Raw genomic sequence first — 15,475 nt, 5'->3', positions numbered from 1 at the left:
AGGTCTTCCTTCTGACACTTATGCCAGAGAAGCATTTATGCACTAAGATTAAAATTTCAACACTGATACCACAGGAATAAAATCCTTGCAGCAGCCTGAGACCAGAAAGCCCCTCTCTTTCCAAATTCTACATCATCCCTTCCCCATCTGGACACCCAATCCACCTGGAACTAACATACTGCTAAAGGGGGGCACCTTTCCCTTAAAGTTGACAAACGTAGTCTCCTGTATCTTAGCTCTGGTAGAAATGAAGTTATTGGACCTACCTGAAGGCCAGGGGCACTGCTCACCCCTCTCTGAATCTTTGCCGCTAAACCAGGTATTAAATGTCAGCGCTTGGGGAAGATTCACTGACTGCTCTCTCTGACCGTGGCCTGCAGAAGGATGACAGTAAAGAGAGTATGTATGTGTGCCTACAGATGTTCCAGTGAACACTGATCTAACGGGAGTAACTGACTGTGACCTTTTTTTTTCTTTAGATGGTTAAGGGAGATATCCAACCAGGGTGTACCCTCAAGATTTAACTGTTTCCTTACTGGTGAACAATGGAAACATAATCTACTATTATCTGTAAAGACCAAAAAAAAAAAAAAAAAAAACTGGTAAAATCCTGATTTATTAAAAACATTTTAGAATGTTTAATATGTTTATTATTTAAACATTTAATAAACATTAATAATATGTTTATATAATTAAACATTAATAATAATGTTTATTATTTAAACAATATTTAATGTTTAAATACTTAACATGATTTAAAAAATACTATCATGATTCAAATGGGAAATTACTTTTCCTAAAGCAGAGACTACTAATACTAGTGTCAGTTATTTTGACCATGAATTGCTCCTCAATGGTCTCATTTTCTTTAATGCAAGACTTAGAAGGAGCTCTGATTATGGGAGGCCTACCACCAACTTTGTATCAGGGAACTGCTGTGTAATATTGTATAGTGGAATGATTAAGAAAATGGGCTTTAGAGTCAAGCTGACCTGGTTTTCTCTGCCAGCTTTGCCATTTTCCAGGTGGAGTCATCTTAATCCTTAAGCCTCTTTTTTCCCCATCTCTGAAATGGGGATAGAAATATTTACATCAAAAGATTGTTGCAAAAAGACTAAATGAGATAATGTCTTTGAAGTGCTCAGCCCAGGAAAATATTCCACAGTGGTCTTAAAAACTATGATAGTAGCCTCCCCATTCCCACTCCAAAGTTTCATAATCAAAGGAAGAATAAACCGAAGTGTTGAGAACAGATGAAAAAGCTGACTTAATTTTTTTAAAATAGACCTAAGTTTTTAGAGCAGTTTTAGGTTCGCAGTAAAATGGTGTGGAAGGTACAGAGAGTTCCCATATACCTCGTGCCCCCCACTCACTCATAGCCTCCCTCATTACCAACATCTCCCACCAGAGGTACATTTGTTACAATCGATGCACCTACATTGACACATTATTATCACTCAAAGTTACATTAACATTCACTCTTGGTGATGTACATTCGATGGGTTTGGACAAATGTATAATGGCATGTATCTACTATTATAGTATCATGCAGAATAATTTCACTGCCCTAAAAATTTTCTGTGCTCCACCTGTTTGTTGCTCCCTCCCCTCAATCCATGGTAACCACTGATCTTTTCACTGTTTCCATAGTTTTGCATACTCCAGAATGTCATATAGTTTTCAGATTGGCTTCTTTCACTTAGTAATATACATTTAAGTTTCCTCCTAGTCTTTTTATGACTTGATAGCTCATTTCTTTTTAGCTCTGAATAATATTCCATTGTCTGGATATTCCACAGTTTATCTATTGTATTTTCCTACTGAAGGACATCTTGGTTGCTTTCAGGTTTTGGCAATTATGAATAAAGCTGCTGCAAACATCCATGTGCAGGTTTTTGTGTGGACATAAGTTTTCAACTCCTTTGGGTAAATACCAAGGAGCACTATTGATAATTCATATGGTAAGAGTATGTTCAGTTGTGTTAGAAACCGCCAAACTGTCTTCCAAAGTGGCCGTGTGATTTTGCATAACCACCGCCGATGAGTGAGAGTTCATGTCGCTGCACATCCTAGCCAGCAGTTGGTGTTGTCAGTGTTCTGGATTTTGGCCATTCTAATAGGTGTGTAGTAGTTATCTTGTTTTAATTTTCATTTTCCTAATGACATATGATGTGGAGCATCTTTTCATTTGCTTATTTGTCATCTCTATGTCTTCTTTAGTGAGGTGTCTAGTAAGGCGTTTGGTCCATTTTTTAATCAAGTTGTTTGTCTTCTTATTATTGTATTTTAAGAGTTCTATGTATATTTTGGATAACGGTTCTTTACCAGATGTGTCCTTCGCAAGTATTCTCCCCTATCCTGTGGCTTTTCTTTTCATTCTCTTGTCAGTGTCTTTCGTTATTTTATCTTTTTATAGTTTTATTTATTTATTTATTCGGCTGCGTTGGGTCTTCATTGCTGTGCACGGGCTTTCTCTAGTTGCGGTGAGCGGGGGCTACTCTTTGTTGTAGCGGGCTTCTCTTTGTGATGGTTTCTCTTGTTGTGGAGCACGGGCTCTAGGCGCTCAGGCTTCAGCAGTTGCAGCACACAGGCTCAGTAGTTGCAGCATGCGGGCCCTAGAGCACACGGGCTTCAGTAGTTGTGGCACGTGGGCTTCAGTAGTTGTGGCTCATGGGCTGTAGAGCACAGGCTCAGGAGTTGTGGTGCACAGGCTTAGTTGCTCTGTGGCATGTGGGATCTTCCCAGACCAGGGATCGAACCCGTGTCCCCTGAATTGGCAGGCGGATTCTTAACCACTGTGCCACCAGGGAAGTCCTGTTAGTGTCTTTTGGAGAGCATAAGTTTTTAATTTTGATGAAGTTCAGCTTATCAGTTATTTCCTTCATGGATCGCGCCTTTATTGTTATATCTAAAAAGTCATTGCCATACCCAAGGTCATCTAGGTTTTCTTCTATGTTATCTTCTAGGAGTTTTATAATTTTTGTTGTTAACACTTAGGTCTGTGATCCACTCTGAGTTAATTCTTGTGAAGGGTATAATGTCTGTGTCTAGATTCCTGTTTTTGCATGTGGATGTCCAGTTGTTCCAGAACCCTTTGTTGAAAAGACTGTCTTTGCTCCATTGTATTGCCTTTGCTCCTTGGTCAAAGATCAGTTAGCTATACTTACGTAGGTCTATTTCTGCGTTCTCTATTCTGTTCCATTGATCTATTTGTATATTCTTTCACCGATACCACACTGTCTTGATTACTGTAGCTGACCTAATTTTAAACAATTCATTAAAAACAGTTACATCAAGAAAAATGTATACCATTTATTAAGCCCATTTCCCGACTATAAAACTTTTCATTTCTTTGTGCTCTATTCTAATTTTTATCCAAATGTATACATATTTTTACTTAGTTATGATAAGAATGTATTTAAATTGTTTTATCTTTTTAATGTAACATTATTTCATATATACTATGAAATGTATATTTTATTCCAAAATTTTTACTAGTTGCCTAAAATTCCATTAAGTAAATATATCTGACCATTCAGTATTGTTGGTCATTTAATCAGGTTCTATGTGGCTTAGATGATAGAATGCAGGGATCAGAGGTAGACAGATTTGGAGTTGAGTCTTAGTTCTGCCACTTACTAGCTGAATGGCCTTTTGGACCTTCAATTTCCTTATCTCTGAAACAGGGACAATACCTGCCTTACTGGGAGGATTAATGGATATAAACTGTTATAAAGAGTGTACTCAGTAGATCTTGTGTAATGATGATGGTGCCATAAATATATTTGTGTAAGTGAAGATTTTCATTTTTTGCCAAATTTTAGGATATATTTTCAGGGTTGACTTTTAAAAAACTGACAAGTAGCTCAGTTGTTTGGCTGATTCTTGTCATTTGGAATGTTGGTCCATTCCTTAAAAAAGTGTCATCATCTCTTCTGTTACTTCCATGATGATTTTTTTTTTCTTTGTCTGCAAAAGAGTATTGGGTTATTTCTCTAACCTATTTATGGTGTTGTGTAATGATTATGGCACTTGAAATTCCAGCATCAGTGACAGCTCTAATAGAATTGACATATTGGTTATCTCCACAGTAAATATAAAGTAAGAAGTGCAACCTAGAAACCAGGGGTAGGTTTAGGTAAGTGTTTTAGCCTTTGCATTCTGCTAACACCAGAAAACAGGCAGTTTTTTGCTAAATGGGTTAGTTGTCTCCTAAAGAGACTGGAAATTAGCAACATATTTGGAAATGGATTTTTAAACCCTGAGCCCTTGCCACACATTAGGAGAGCATTAGACTCAAAGTGATCTCCTTCAGAGCCCCCAGTCTACCAAAGTTCTCAGAATAGAAACTAAATGTGAAGTCATGAACAATATTTATTGAGTATCCACTATGTATAGAGTCATGCGGAGAATTAGGAAAAAAAAATTCACAGATTCAGCTCTTGCCCTTAAGGAACACGCATGATAGTAGGATGAAGCAAATTTTTGATTGTGGATAAACATGTTTTACATTCTTCCTATGCTCACCCTTTCTTAAAAGTTCTTAAAAGTTCACCAAGAAATCACAATTATAGGGGCAGAGTCAAATTCCTACCGAAATATATGGATTTCTCGTGCCTTAAATCCAAAGACAGTGGACAATTAAAGAATACAAGTCAGTGTCATTACAGAGTAGAATAATTTTTATTCCACAGAGGAGATAAAAAACTTAGTAATGGGATATACTGACATAGTAATTGAATGAAAAGGAAGCATAATTGGAGAAAAATAGAACGTCAGAGATGGAAGACAACTTCAAGTCCAGTCCCCTTATACCTACATTCAAACTGCTTAAGGCCAGAAAAGTTAAATAACTTGAAAGGGTAACATAGCTGCAGGGGTTGTGTGTACATGGTGGGTTGAGGTGGGTAGGGGAGGAGCACAGTTTTGTAAACTCATGACAGTGTTTCTTAAGAAATGCAGTGACCTCTCAAGCATTTCCATCCCCATCTTATAAATGGAGAAAAAACTTAAATGACATTGTTGCTCAATGGGTTAGCAAGTGTTTGAAATGAGGTCAGTGGCAGCTTTTCATAGCATTCAAATAGGCATAGACAATTTTTACTTTTTTAATAAGTGGCTGACTTTTCAGGAAATAATATAAATAGTGTGGGAAAGGGAGATGTTTGGTCTGTTGAATGAATCCCATGATAGAAGCCACAACTGAAACTAGCCAAGAGGAGAAAAGAGGAAGGAAAAGGAAACGTATAGAAGGAAGCAATCTACAGTTAGTATGATGGATTGTCAAGAGAAGAATGTGACAAGTGACTTGTCATATTTTTTTTTGTCATTTTTTTATTTAAAGTAATGAATTAAATACAGCCACCTGACCAGAATGTTCCATGATTTAAAGTGGACACTTAGTTGTAAAATAAAATGGAGCAAAATTTCAGAGGTGTTTTACAATGTTGTACTAGAAAGAAAATGCACTTAAAATTTTTATTCTTAGAGAAGGAGGGAATTTGTGTGTGTTAATTTCTACCTTTGAGTATAGAAACCATGATGGCAAAAAGAAATTGTTTTTATCTTGGTGTGTGTGTATGTTATGTGGTGTACATCAAGGCAAAGTTGCAAATAAAATGCGAGAGAAATTGGAAGCTAGGGAAGCACTGTATTACTTCTTAAGGCCCATTTATTATTCCACGGTCATAGGAATTTAGAATCAAAAATAGCTGAGAAATACATTTTAAAATCTTATTTCTTTTAAGAGAATGTCAAATGAAAAGGTCAATTTTATTTGCAAGATCTGGCAATTCAAAACACTTGGAAATGAATTCCTAAAAGCAGAGTTGATTTAGTTTGGTTGGTCTACACCTGCTCCTAACTAGCTGTGCAGGTGTTGCTTTAAAGCAGGCTTTCTGGTTTTGTGAAAGTGCTGTGCACCGTGCATGTGGCCAACAGGCTCCGGAGCTGGAGAAAAAGGGATGATTTTAATTAAGAGTAGATGCCTTTGTGCCACAGTAGTTATGCAGTACAGATAAAATGAGCAATAATGGGACACTGCGTCCCATGGGAAGGTGGGATTACAATTGAGCTAATAAATCTTTTATGATCGAAATCTTATTGCATGATTATAGAGCTCTAAAGTTAACTTAGAAACTCTACTGCCTTATGGATTCACAGCTTTATCAGGGGCCTTGAAAAAATGTTCACTGAAAAACTCACTGTTATTGTCTGTAACTCACTGAGGTAGTTGATCACATTTCTGAGGCTAGGAGATCAGTTTTGAATAAGATTGAAATATGTGTATTGCACATTTTTCTTGATAAAATGTACTAGTCTAGAGGTCAGTTAATATGCTTGTAGGGGTTTTGTTAGGGGGTGAAGGTAGGGTATTGACTTGTGATTACACATGACTTAAATTTTTCAGAAAAGCAAATTAAGAAACAAAAAATGGTAGTGAAAAGGTATCTTTCTGCTTTCAAGAACAATGGATTTTCTGAAATTTGTCTTATGGGTATATCCTTCAGCTTCCATGTCCACAGGTAATTTGCTTTTTAAAAAAACAATAGGGAGTGAGCGGGGAGAGGCAGTTCTGAATGCTTAACTGTTTGCATTTTTGTTTAATGGAATTAATAACTGTGTAGTTGAAAACAGTCTAATAGTTGACCTGCCTCAGTGAGTCAATGTAGATGTTTCTGGATTGACTTAAACAGCTTGGAGGAAGAGTATATTTTGGGGAAATAAAATTGATTTTATACAATCTGCTGATGAACAACAGGGCTTAATGAATGATAGCCTCAAGAAACCCCATTGCAGTAACTTGGATGGATGATCAGGAAAGGGAAGCAAATTTTTCAAGAGGAAAGTTTCTGCTTAAACATGTAATTTTATAGATTAGTATTATTCCCATCCTCCAGAGCTTTCTGCAAGAGAAAAACAATCAACACGCCTGAGTTCCAACATTTCTTGGTAAACTTTTACTGGGTGTCTTCTCTTTCTCTTTTCCTTGAGGTGAGATCTTTTGTCAAGGAAAAAGTAAAACAAAGACATGTGTACTTCTGAGACCTCTGCACAGATGACAATACACAACTTCTGTCTTCTAAAGCTTTGTAATCAACATTCAGCCCTAAGCCTCTCCTGCCTCCCACAAATGCTTTCCATAATATTCACTGCAGAGGCTTGTACCTAGGGGAGTTTATATGGAAGTCCAGAGGCTTATACTGTCAACTTTTTCGGTGATAATGGAGAATTCCATGCTTTTTAACGTATTAGAAAAGGCTTGTTGGGAGAAGCTTATAAATTGGAATGCTGTGTATTCTTAGATGCTAGAATGTATGTCTTTATCTCATCCTGATAAACTGTAAAGGAGTTTAGATCCTTTTCTATTTTGTAAGGTGTTTTGTATTTATGCCTTCCTCTTTTCCTTTGTTTTCTTGTTTCTACTGGTAGATGTCTAAAACAATGGTATATATGCATGTGTCTGTGTGTGTGTGTGCTTTGTCTCAAGATGTTTTGTATGTTATTGGGGTACAGAATGTGGTTGTAGTCAGATGTATGGATACATCCAACCAGGGTGAGATTGCTGCTTTTTGTTTAAGTTCCTGATGACTTCGTGTATGCCTTAAAAATCATAATCAAGAGCATCTCATTACTGTTTGTGATACGAGAACCACATGATACTGCTCATCAATAGAGTCATTAGTTGACAAAAACCTCACTTACAGTTTCTTTTCCAGATTCCTTTATTTGTTCTCTGTGATTGGACTAGGTGACCTTTAGGTTTCTCTCAACTCTGAGAATCTTTGGCAATTTCTGTCATTGGATTTCGTACTCCTTAATATGATCTAAACGACATAAAAAATATTATAGGATGCAAAATAGTTGTTGTTCAGTCAAGGCAGAAGCCATCAGTTCACACCGGGTCTCTTCTATCATGTCAATAAATCTATACCCTTACAGTGTAGTTTGGTCTTTTGAGATTTGTCCATTTTCCAGAGTATAAAAGGAGACCTAGCCTTTGAAGTATCAAGGTTGATGGTTTCATTCCTCAGGCTAGGTGAATTCTTTTTAAAATATCCCATTTTACATTTCACACAGCAGGAGCTTCTTATTGAGAAGAACTATGAGAATTTGAGAATGTGGGCTTTGATGGCCCCTGCACAGCTCTTTAAAAATGTGTTATTATTTATTACTTTCAAGCATCAGTGGTAAACCTCACAATTAAAAAAAAACACAAACAAACCTTTTTGCAGGCATACCCCTGTCTTTGCTGTTAGAAAGCAGGTTATGTATTTTGAGAGGACACTAGCTCAGGGTGACTTGTTTCTTAAGGCTTATCACTCTCGTCTCTGACAGTTGTGTTTTGTTTAGCTAAGTCGAATGAAGCAGGGATCTGAAGATAAGCATCAAAGATATGCTACAGCAATGGTGATAATTCCACATACCAAATTTTATAATAATGTCTGTAAAGGAGCAGGTACCCTTTACAAGGACCTTCCTGGGACAGACACCCCCCTCCCCACCCCATGTCCTCTGCCTGCCTCTTGTTTGTAAAAAGGCTCTAGTCTCCCAGATCTTCCCTGAGTTCCAAAGAGCAGATTCAAACAGCTACTAACTAGGGAAGAGAGGGAATGTACAAACAAAGGAAGAACAAGCCCAGCTTAATTTTTTTCATAATTGTTATCTTAAACCAATGCCTTGATTTATGACCCCACACTGTCGACATAATGTCCTGTGGGTTCAACCAGCTGGCCCCAAGTGGACCTGAACTTGATGACAGGGGAGGATCAATTAAAAACTGAAACTCCTAAACCATTCACTGAAGGCTCTGAGTATATAATACAATGTTGCAACCATTGCTTTTGCTCTCTCCTAGAAAAAGTTACAAAAGACAGACCGTGGCTGCTATTCCATAGCAATGGAATGAAGGGTTGACAGTGGGGAATTATAGCCATGGCATAAGCTCCTGAATAAAGCAGCTTTTCCGTTTTCACCAACACTTGTCTCTCAAGTATTGGTCCTTCCAGCAGTGAGCAGTCAAACTTGGGTTCAGTACCAGCCTCATCTAGTTACATGTCCTTTCAGAGAGCAGGTGACACTAACCGGCTTGAGTGTGAGTGGTCATTAGTTTCATTATTTGTTAGTAGGAAAGGGAACTCCAGGAAGGTTATGTGACTTTCTTGCTAGCTCCCAGTGACTCAGTAGGAAGAGACCCGTGCTCCTAAGGAAGCTTGTGGTCTCCCTGTGAAGCTCAGTAGTCCAAGCAGAGCAATACATCCTCCCAGTGGTTCCTGCTGGGTGCTGTGACTGTGAAAGTGTTACTTCTGATTTACCAGTGGGCGTTGTTATACATTTAGTTATCACAATATGCTCTGGGTCTTTTATGTGGAGCTTTAAGCCTTAAAACACCAAACCAAAACAAAGAATCCTGTTATCCAAGTATATGTCTCTCTCTCTCTTCCTTTTTCTCTTTTAGAAAAATACTTTATGGTAAAAACACAAACTAATGTGAATGGTAACTGAAAAAGCATTGCTTCCTTCTAGAAAACCACTAAGATTTGCATAAACCACTTGACTGTCTGGTAAATGATTATCTGCTCTGTCAGTCTCTGGGGACTTTTAACATGAGGTTATTTATATTTTTATAGATAAGGAAAGTTCTAAATTTGAAGGTGGGTATCTGTTAAACTCTCTAAACAATGACAGCTTGTAAAACTGGATTTTCCAGAAGTCTTTAAAAAGTCAGTAAAAACAACCTCTCCTGTATTCTGGTAACCACATGAATAAAATTAAAGGCATTGAAAGATTTTGAATTTGTGCTGTGTACAGCCTGTTGATTGTTTGCCTTTTAGTAAAACTGAGATGTGTTAAGGCTAAATACTCAAAATACACCAATTTGAGAATTGCAAAGGAAGTTTAAAGAAATTTCTATTATCACCCTTAAAACATCCATGAGAAGGCATTTACAGCAATATAAAATACAACCTGGCTGCTTCTCTTTGATATTTTGCCTGTAGAAGTAGATTACCTGAGAAGCCTTGAGAAAGAGATTGATATAATACAGTGTTGGAATCTTGCTGGGATGCACTTCTGGAAGAGCAGACATTTTTGTAATTAAGTACATGTCCTACTGATAGTAAAATAATAGCCACCTTTGAACTTATCATTATTTATTGTCTAGCAACTGCAAACATAATATATTAAACTATGGATTGCTGAAGCCTGGCAGTATTATAGGTAAATTTGCATACACTGTAACTGGTGCTTTTTCCTATATCTAATTTTCAGGTACAAATAGCTTGAAACAGTTTCTTTCATTTTGGGTTGGCACATAGCTACACTTTTTATTTTCACTTGGACTTCTACAATACCATGTTTTATCTAGGGTTGTAATGTATCACGAATTCTCTTGATTGATCTTTGGGTAATATTAGTACCTTCAAAGTCAAAGGGGTCACAGTCAAAACATGTCTTCATGTAGACAAAGGACAGAGTACTAAGACTGATCCATTATTATCATCATCATCATCACGGCTGACACTTCTTGAGGCCCCATGTATATTCATCTAATCCTCATAGCAATCTTGGGAGGTTCTCGTAGCTTCGCAATTCCAGTTTAAAACCCTTGGCGTCAGATGTCTTTCAGAATTCAGAAGTTTTTGGAGTTTAGAAAGGTAATCAGGGCAAATGCCACATATTACAGAAAATCTCCAGTGGGATCAGGAAAGCACCTCAAAAGCAAGCCCATTAGTATTTTTTCAGGGAAGCATATGGATAGTTACACTATTTAAATAGAATAAATAAAAGTCATAAACACTTTCATATTAATTCAGGTCAGGTCTTGCCACTAGGTGACTTTGGGTATTATCTTACGAATACATTTTTGTTTTACTATTATTTTTTCTGAGCTTTTTGGTAAATACCAAACAAATAAAGTTAATAACAGACACCAGATTTTCACTCTTGTTTTGGAAAAATAGAAGAAGAACCATGGTGTCTATACAGTATCAGAGAACCCCTCCTTTTTATTATCCCCCATGAATTACACTGGGTGCTTAGGCTGTCATTATTCTTCTGCTTTCTGTAGATAGTCATTTTTCTCAAAGCCGTGTAAGAATCATATTTCACACAGAATGAATGGAATTTAAAAGATGAAATATCACAACTAAAAACAAAGTTCAAACTCCTCAGGGATTGAGGCATTGTGTCTTAGCTGACAAGCATTTAGTTAGCGAAGCAGTCAATGAGCTGACAATGTGAAGGGGCCACTAGCATGTGAACGTGATCTTCAGGTATAAAGCAGGAGTGTAACATTTAGAATGTGAGAGTTAGTCAAATCTCACTGTCTTCAGACCATATCTGGAGCCTTGTCTTCATTTCTGGATGGCATATTTTAAAGGGATGCAGGCAGTGTGAAATCTTTTCTAGGTAGATTGATCAGAAGGGTGAAAGGACCCAAAGCCATGTCATACAAGGTACAGATATAGTGATTGGGCAGGTTTAGTTGAGTCTCTTGCCAGCTTCTAGCAATATCTGACTATAGTACCTGCTCAAATGCGTAATTTTAGCTTAAGATTGATGGACTGCCAGCTCTATGCCACCTCCTGAGTTATGAAAAGACATGGACCCTGCCTTTCACGGGCTCTAAGTCTAATAGAGGACACAAATGTATACAGCTATTTACAATACAATGTGATAAGTGGAACAGTAGACACAGTATAGAGAGGCAGCACAGAAATTATGATTTGCTCTTCCTGTGATGATGGGAGATGGGAAGCTAAAGCTTTCAAAGAGAAACTGAATTCTGAACTGGGTTTTGAAAAAGAAATTAAGTGAATGAAATGAGAAGATTGAGAAAGGACAGTATAGGCTTGTTCAAATATTTGAAAGGATATCACGGATAAAAAGGATTGAAATTATTCAGTCCCATCCAGGGACTCGGGACCAGTTGGGGTAGAGTACAGGGAGACAGATTTAGGCTCAGTCTTAGAAGGAGGCTTTAATAGAGCTGTCCAAAGCCTTCTTTGGAACATTCAGAGTTTCCAGTGTCTGGATGTGTTAAAGCACAGAAAGGTCAGCTGTTTGGCAGCAATAGTGCAATAGTATGGAGGGGTGTGTGTGTGTTATGCAATGGTTAGAGAAACATAGTGAAGTACTTAAGGACATGGGTTCTAGGATCACACTTCTAGAACTGACACTTCTGCCTACTGGCTCTGTGATCTGAGCTAGAATTTTTATGAAGTTAACATAAAAGTGCTCGGAACAGCACCTGTTACCTAATAAGTGCTCAAAAGGAACTAATAAATATTAGCCACTATTGTTGTCATTGGAAGGGTGGTTGTTTGACATATTCTTTGAAGTTCACCTTACCTTGACAGATTTTGGGTTTCTAATTGTGTAACTGTGTGATGATATTCCTGTGAATTAAGAGGATGGACATGAGGAACTGAAGCAAAAATAAAATTGTGATAGTTAACAGTTCAGCAGTTGAGATAGGAATAAAACTCTGGTCTCTTGAACTAGGGTTTATTGCTCTACTAACTATCTTGATTTGTCCTTTTAGGGCCTTAGACTTCTTCTACCTACACATCTGGAGTATTTTTAGGAGAGGCTGGTACTGCACACCTCTCTGTAGCTCATGTTTTTCTTTGTCTTACAGATAAAGTGGCTTCATGAATAGGAATGCCTGCCAGATACCAGAATTGGAGGTGATGGATGAAGATCGGCATATTGAAGAAGTCTTGGATAAGTTTGTTAATTGTCACGAGCAAACATATGAAGAATTTCTGAGCACTTTCACTCATCTTTCAAAAGGTAACATGGAGACGTAAACTTTCTATAGCAGCTGAGACAATGAATTTTATTATAGTTTTATGTCTTTGCTGTCTTTTGCAGAAAGACTATTGAATGGGCATTCATTCATTCTATCTCTTTGATCAGGTAATTCTCATCAGGGCGTTTGCAACTGATGCATGTAAATACTAACATTTTTATCCAATCAAGAGTTGTATTATGGAGTCAGAGCCATTGAATTTGAGAACTGAAGAGGACTTGAGAAATCATTTAGTATAATCCCTTCGTTTTATTTTTGAAGAAACACAAGTGCAAAAAGTGGAGGTTTTTAAAAGCGTATTGAAAACATTGAAGAAATCTAGCATAGTGTAGGATGTTTTTTGTACACTGCACACTTTTGGATTCTGCCATAGCCACTTTCTGCCTTGGGGGGAAGTCATTGAGTAAAGAGGGGATAATAATAGTACCTTAAAGGTTGATGAAGGTTATTTGAGATAATCCATGTGAAACTGTTAGCATAGTGGCTAGCACATACATGCTTAATGAAGGCTAGGTATTAGTATTATTGTTGTTGTTGTTGTTGTGATGATGATGACGCTATGTTTTCTGTAGAATGGAAACAACCTTTTAGACCGGAGTGATAACTAAAACCCTAAGGGCCAAACCCGTGCTGTGTGTTTCTCGTAATGTGTTTGGTTGCCTCATGCAGTATTGTTGTTTTATTGAGCCAATAGTTAAAAGTTGGAAATTTTACATAAAGATCTTGATTTGCTTTTTTTGCTGATTAAGTGAGAAGGTCGGTTACCTCTTATTTCCCTGATGGCAATATCAGCTGGAGTTCAGGAGCCCTTGCCATGTGACCTCCCTCGTTTGACACACTCTCTGGCTCTCACACACTCGAAAAACCTGTGTATACCCTGCCTGCTTCCTTCCCTTAAGTGGCTCCCGTAGGCATTGAGTTCTTGCTCTCAGCCTTGGTCCTTTCTGGGTCATGGGATCCACATTCAGGAGACTGTTGACTCAGCTCTTAAGCGGAGTCCAATGTGCAGCTGGTCATGACAATCTCAGGGTACCTGACTTCATGATTTGAAGTCATAGTTCATGTGTCCTTAAGAAATGTAAAAGAAGGGTAGTTATAATGAAGAAAAGGAAAAGTGATTCCAACCTGATTCTTTTATTGTGCTAGGTAGTGGGAATATCATTATCTATTTTGTTTACACTTAAGGGAAATAGAGAATTTAGGAAATTCTTGTTAACTTGGGCTGTGAATGATCTATTTTGGCATGATATGTGGATCAAATTAATCTTGATAATGGCCAAATCATCTTTTGGTCTATGCACATGGATTTAGGAAGATGCTTGCTTTCTCTGAGCCTAATGATTTAGTTCCATGTTCTCCAGAGCCAAACATGGCAGTATGACTGGCTGGGGTAGGGTATGGAAACAAGGGTAAAACTGGCAGAACTAATGCATTTTGGTATGCCAGTGGCATTTTTTTTTAATTAATTTATTTATTTTTGGCTGTGTTGGGTCTTCGTTTCTGTGCGAGGGCTTTCTCTAGTTGTGGCAAGTGGGGACCACTCTTCATCGCCGTGCGCGGGCCTCTCACTATCGCGGCCTCTCTTATTGCGGAGCACAGGCTCCAGACGCGCAGGCTCAGTAATCATGGCTCACGGGCCCAGCCGCTCCGCGGCATGTGGGATCTTCCCAGACCGGGGCTCGAACCCGTGTCCCCTGCATTGGCAGGCAGATTCTCAACCACTGCGCCACCAGGGAAGCCCGCCAGTGGCATTTTGATAATCCAAATTATTTCGGAAATTTATTCAGAAGGCTGACTTTATTTTTGTACGCTGAAAGACTAAGAACTTCTTGCAAGGGCTTGGATATTTTAAGGAGGTTATGCTGTTTTTGTTTTTGGGATAAGGGGTCTATTCTTTTTTCAAATTTCTGTATGCTCATTCCATGCTGAGAGAAACTGTTTCAGATGCGGTGACTTCATTTTGAGTTCAGTTTTAGGCCCCAAACTGAGCTGAAATAAATGATGACACAAGTCATATAAACTGCATCTCCAAGCACACTAGTTTCTTCCCTTTCAAAATGTCCCTAGGCGCCAGTTCACATTATAAACTAATGACCTGAAAAAATTCCTCCTACAGCAAAGATTTGTGAGTGGAAAAATATGTCTTAAATCAGTAAGTGTGCTTTTTTCCCCCAGAAACATTTAAATACCTTCTGTAAAACCAAATAGTACTTAGGGTCAGGCCTAAGAGTTGAATGATAGCCAGCAGAATTGATCAGTCAATGTGTTCTGTTTGTTAGTTCTGTTTGACGGAAGACATGAAAGCTGTTTCTTCAAAGTTTTCTCCTTCTTTCCAGCCCTTCATTTGTCTTAGTGTATTTGGTTGTTTTGCTGATATGTAGTGGAATCTTTTCTGTGTTAAACTGGCTATCACCACATATACTTATGTACATTTCTTTAGTAAGTTTAGTATCTCAAGTACATTACCATTTCCACTGATTGACTGTTCTATTTATTTTCATAATAGTTATATGCCAGAATGTTTATGGGATTCATCTTCTTTCCAAGAGTGTTAAAGGGGTCAGTAATCCTATTAAAAATATTTCCCTGGAAAAAATTAAACTGTAACCTTATTGAAGAAATTCACATTACTGCTTCAGATGCTTGGAAAACAGTTGGAAA

At 37.8% G+C, this 15,475-nt stretch overlaps 1 protein-coding gene and 1 long non-coding RNA gene across 4 annotated transcripts in view; one reads left to right on the top strand and one right to left on the bottom strand.

The window, feature by feature from the left end:
• Window positions 1-15,475, bottom strand: part of LOC309606585 — a 257,753-nt gene that overhangs the window by 181,485 nt on the left and 60,793 nt on the right. The window lies entirely within an intron of this gene.
• Window positions 1-15,475, top strand: part of IFTAP (intraflagellar transport associated protein) — a 59,255-nt gene that overhangs the window by 3,500 nt on the left and 40,280 nt on the right. For all 3 annotated transcript variants that reach the window (XM_082343862.1, XM_082343861.1, XM_082343863.1), the window contains exon 2: window positions 12,641-12,795. In XM_082343862.1, the coding sequence (XP_082199988.1) occupies window positions 12,654-12,795 (142 nt within the window). In that variant the 5' untranslated portion in view covers window positions 12,641-12,653. The remainder of the gene's footprint in view (window positions 1-12,640; window positions 12,796-15,475) is intronic.

This window comes from Balaenoptera borealis (assembly GCF_965194805.1).
Source record: "Balaenoptera borealis genome assembly, chromosome: 11".
Taxonomy (NCBI): domain Eukaryota; kingdom Metazoa; phylum Chordata; class Mammalia; order Artiodactyla; family Balaenopteridae; genus Balaenoptera; species Balaenoptera borealis.
The sequence above is the reverse complement of the archived record's forward strand: the minus strand, read 5'-3'. Positions and strand labels throughout refer to the sequence as shown.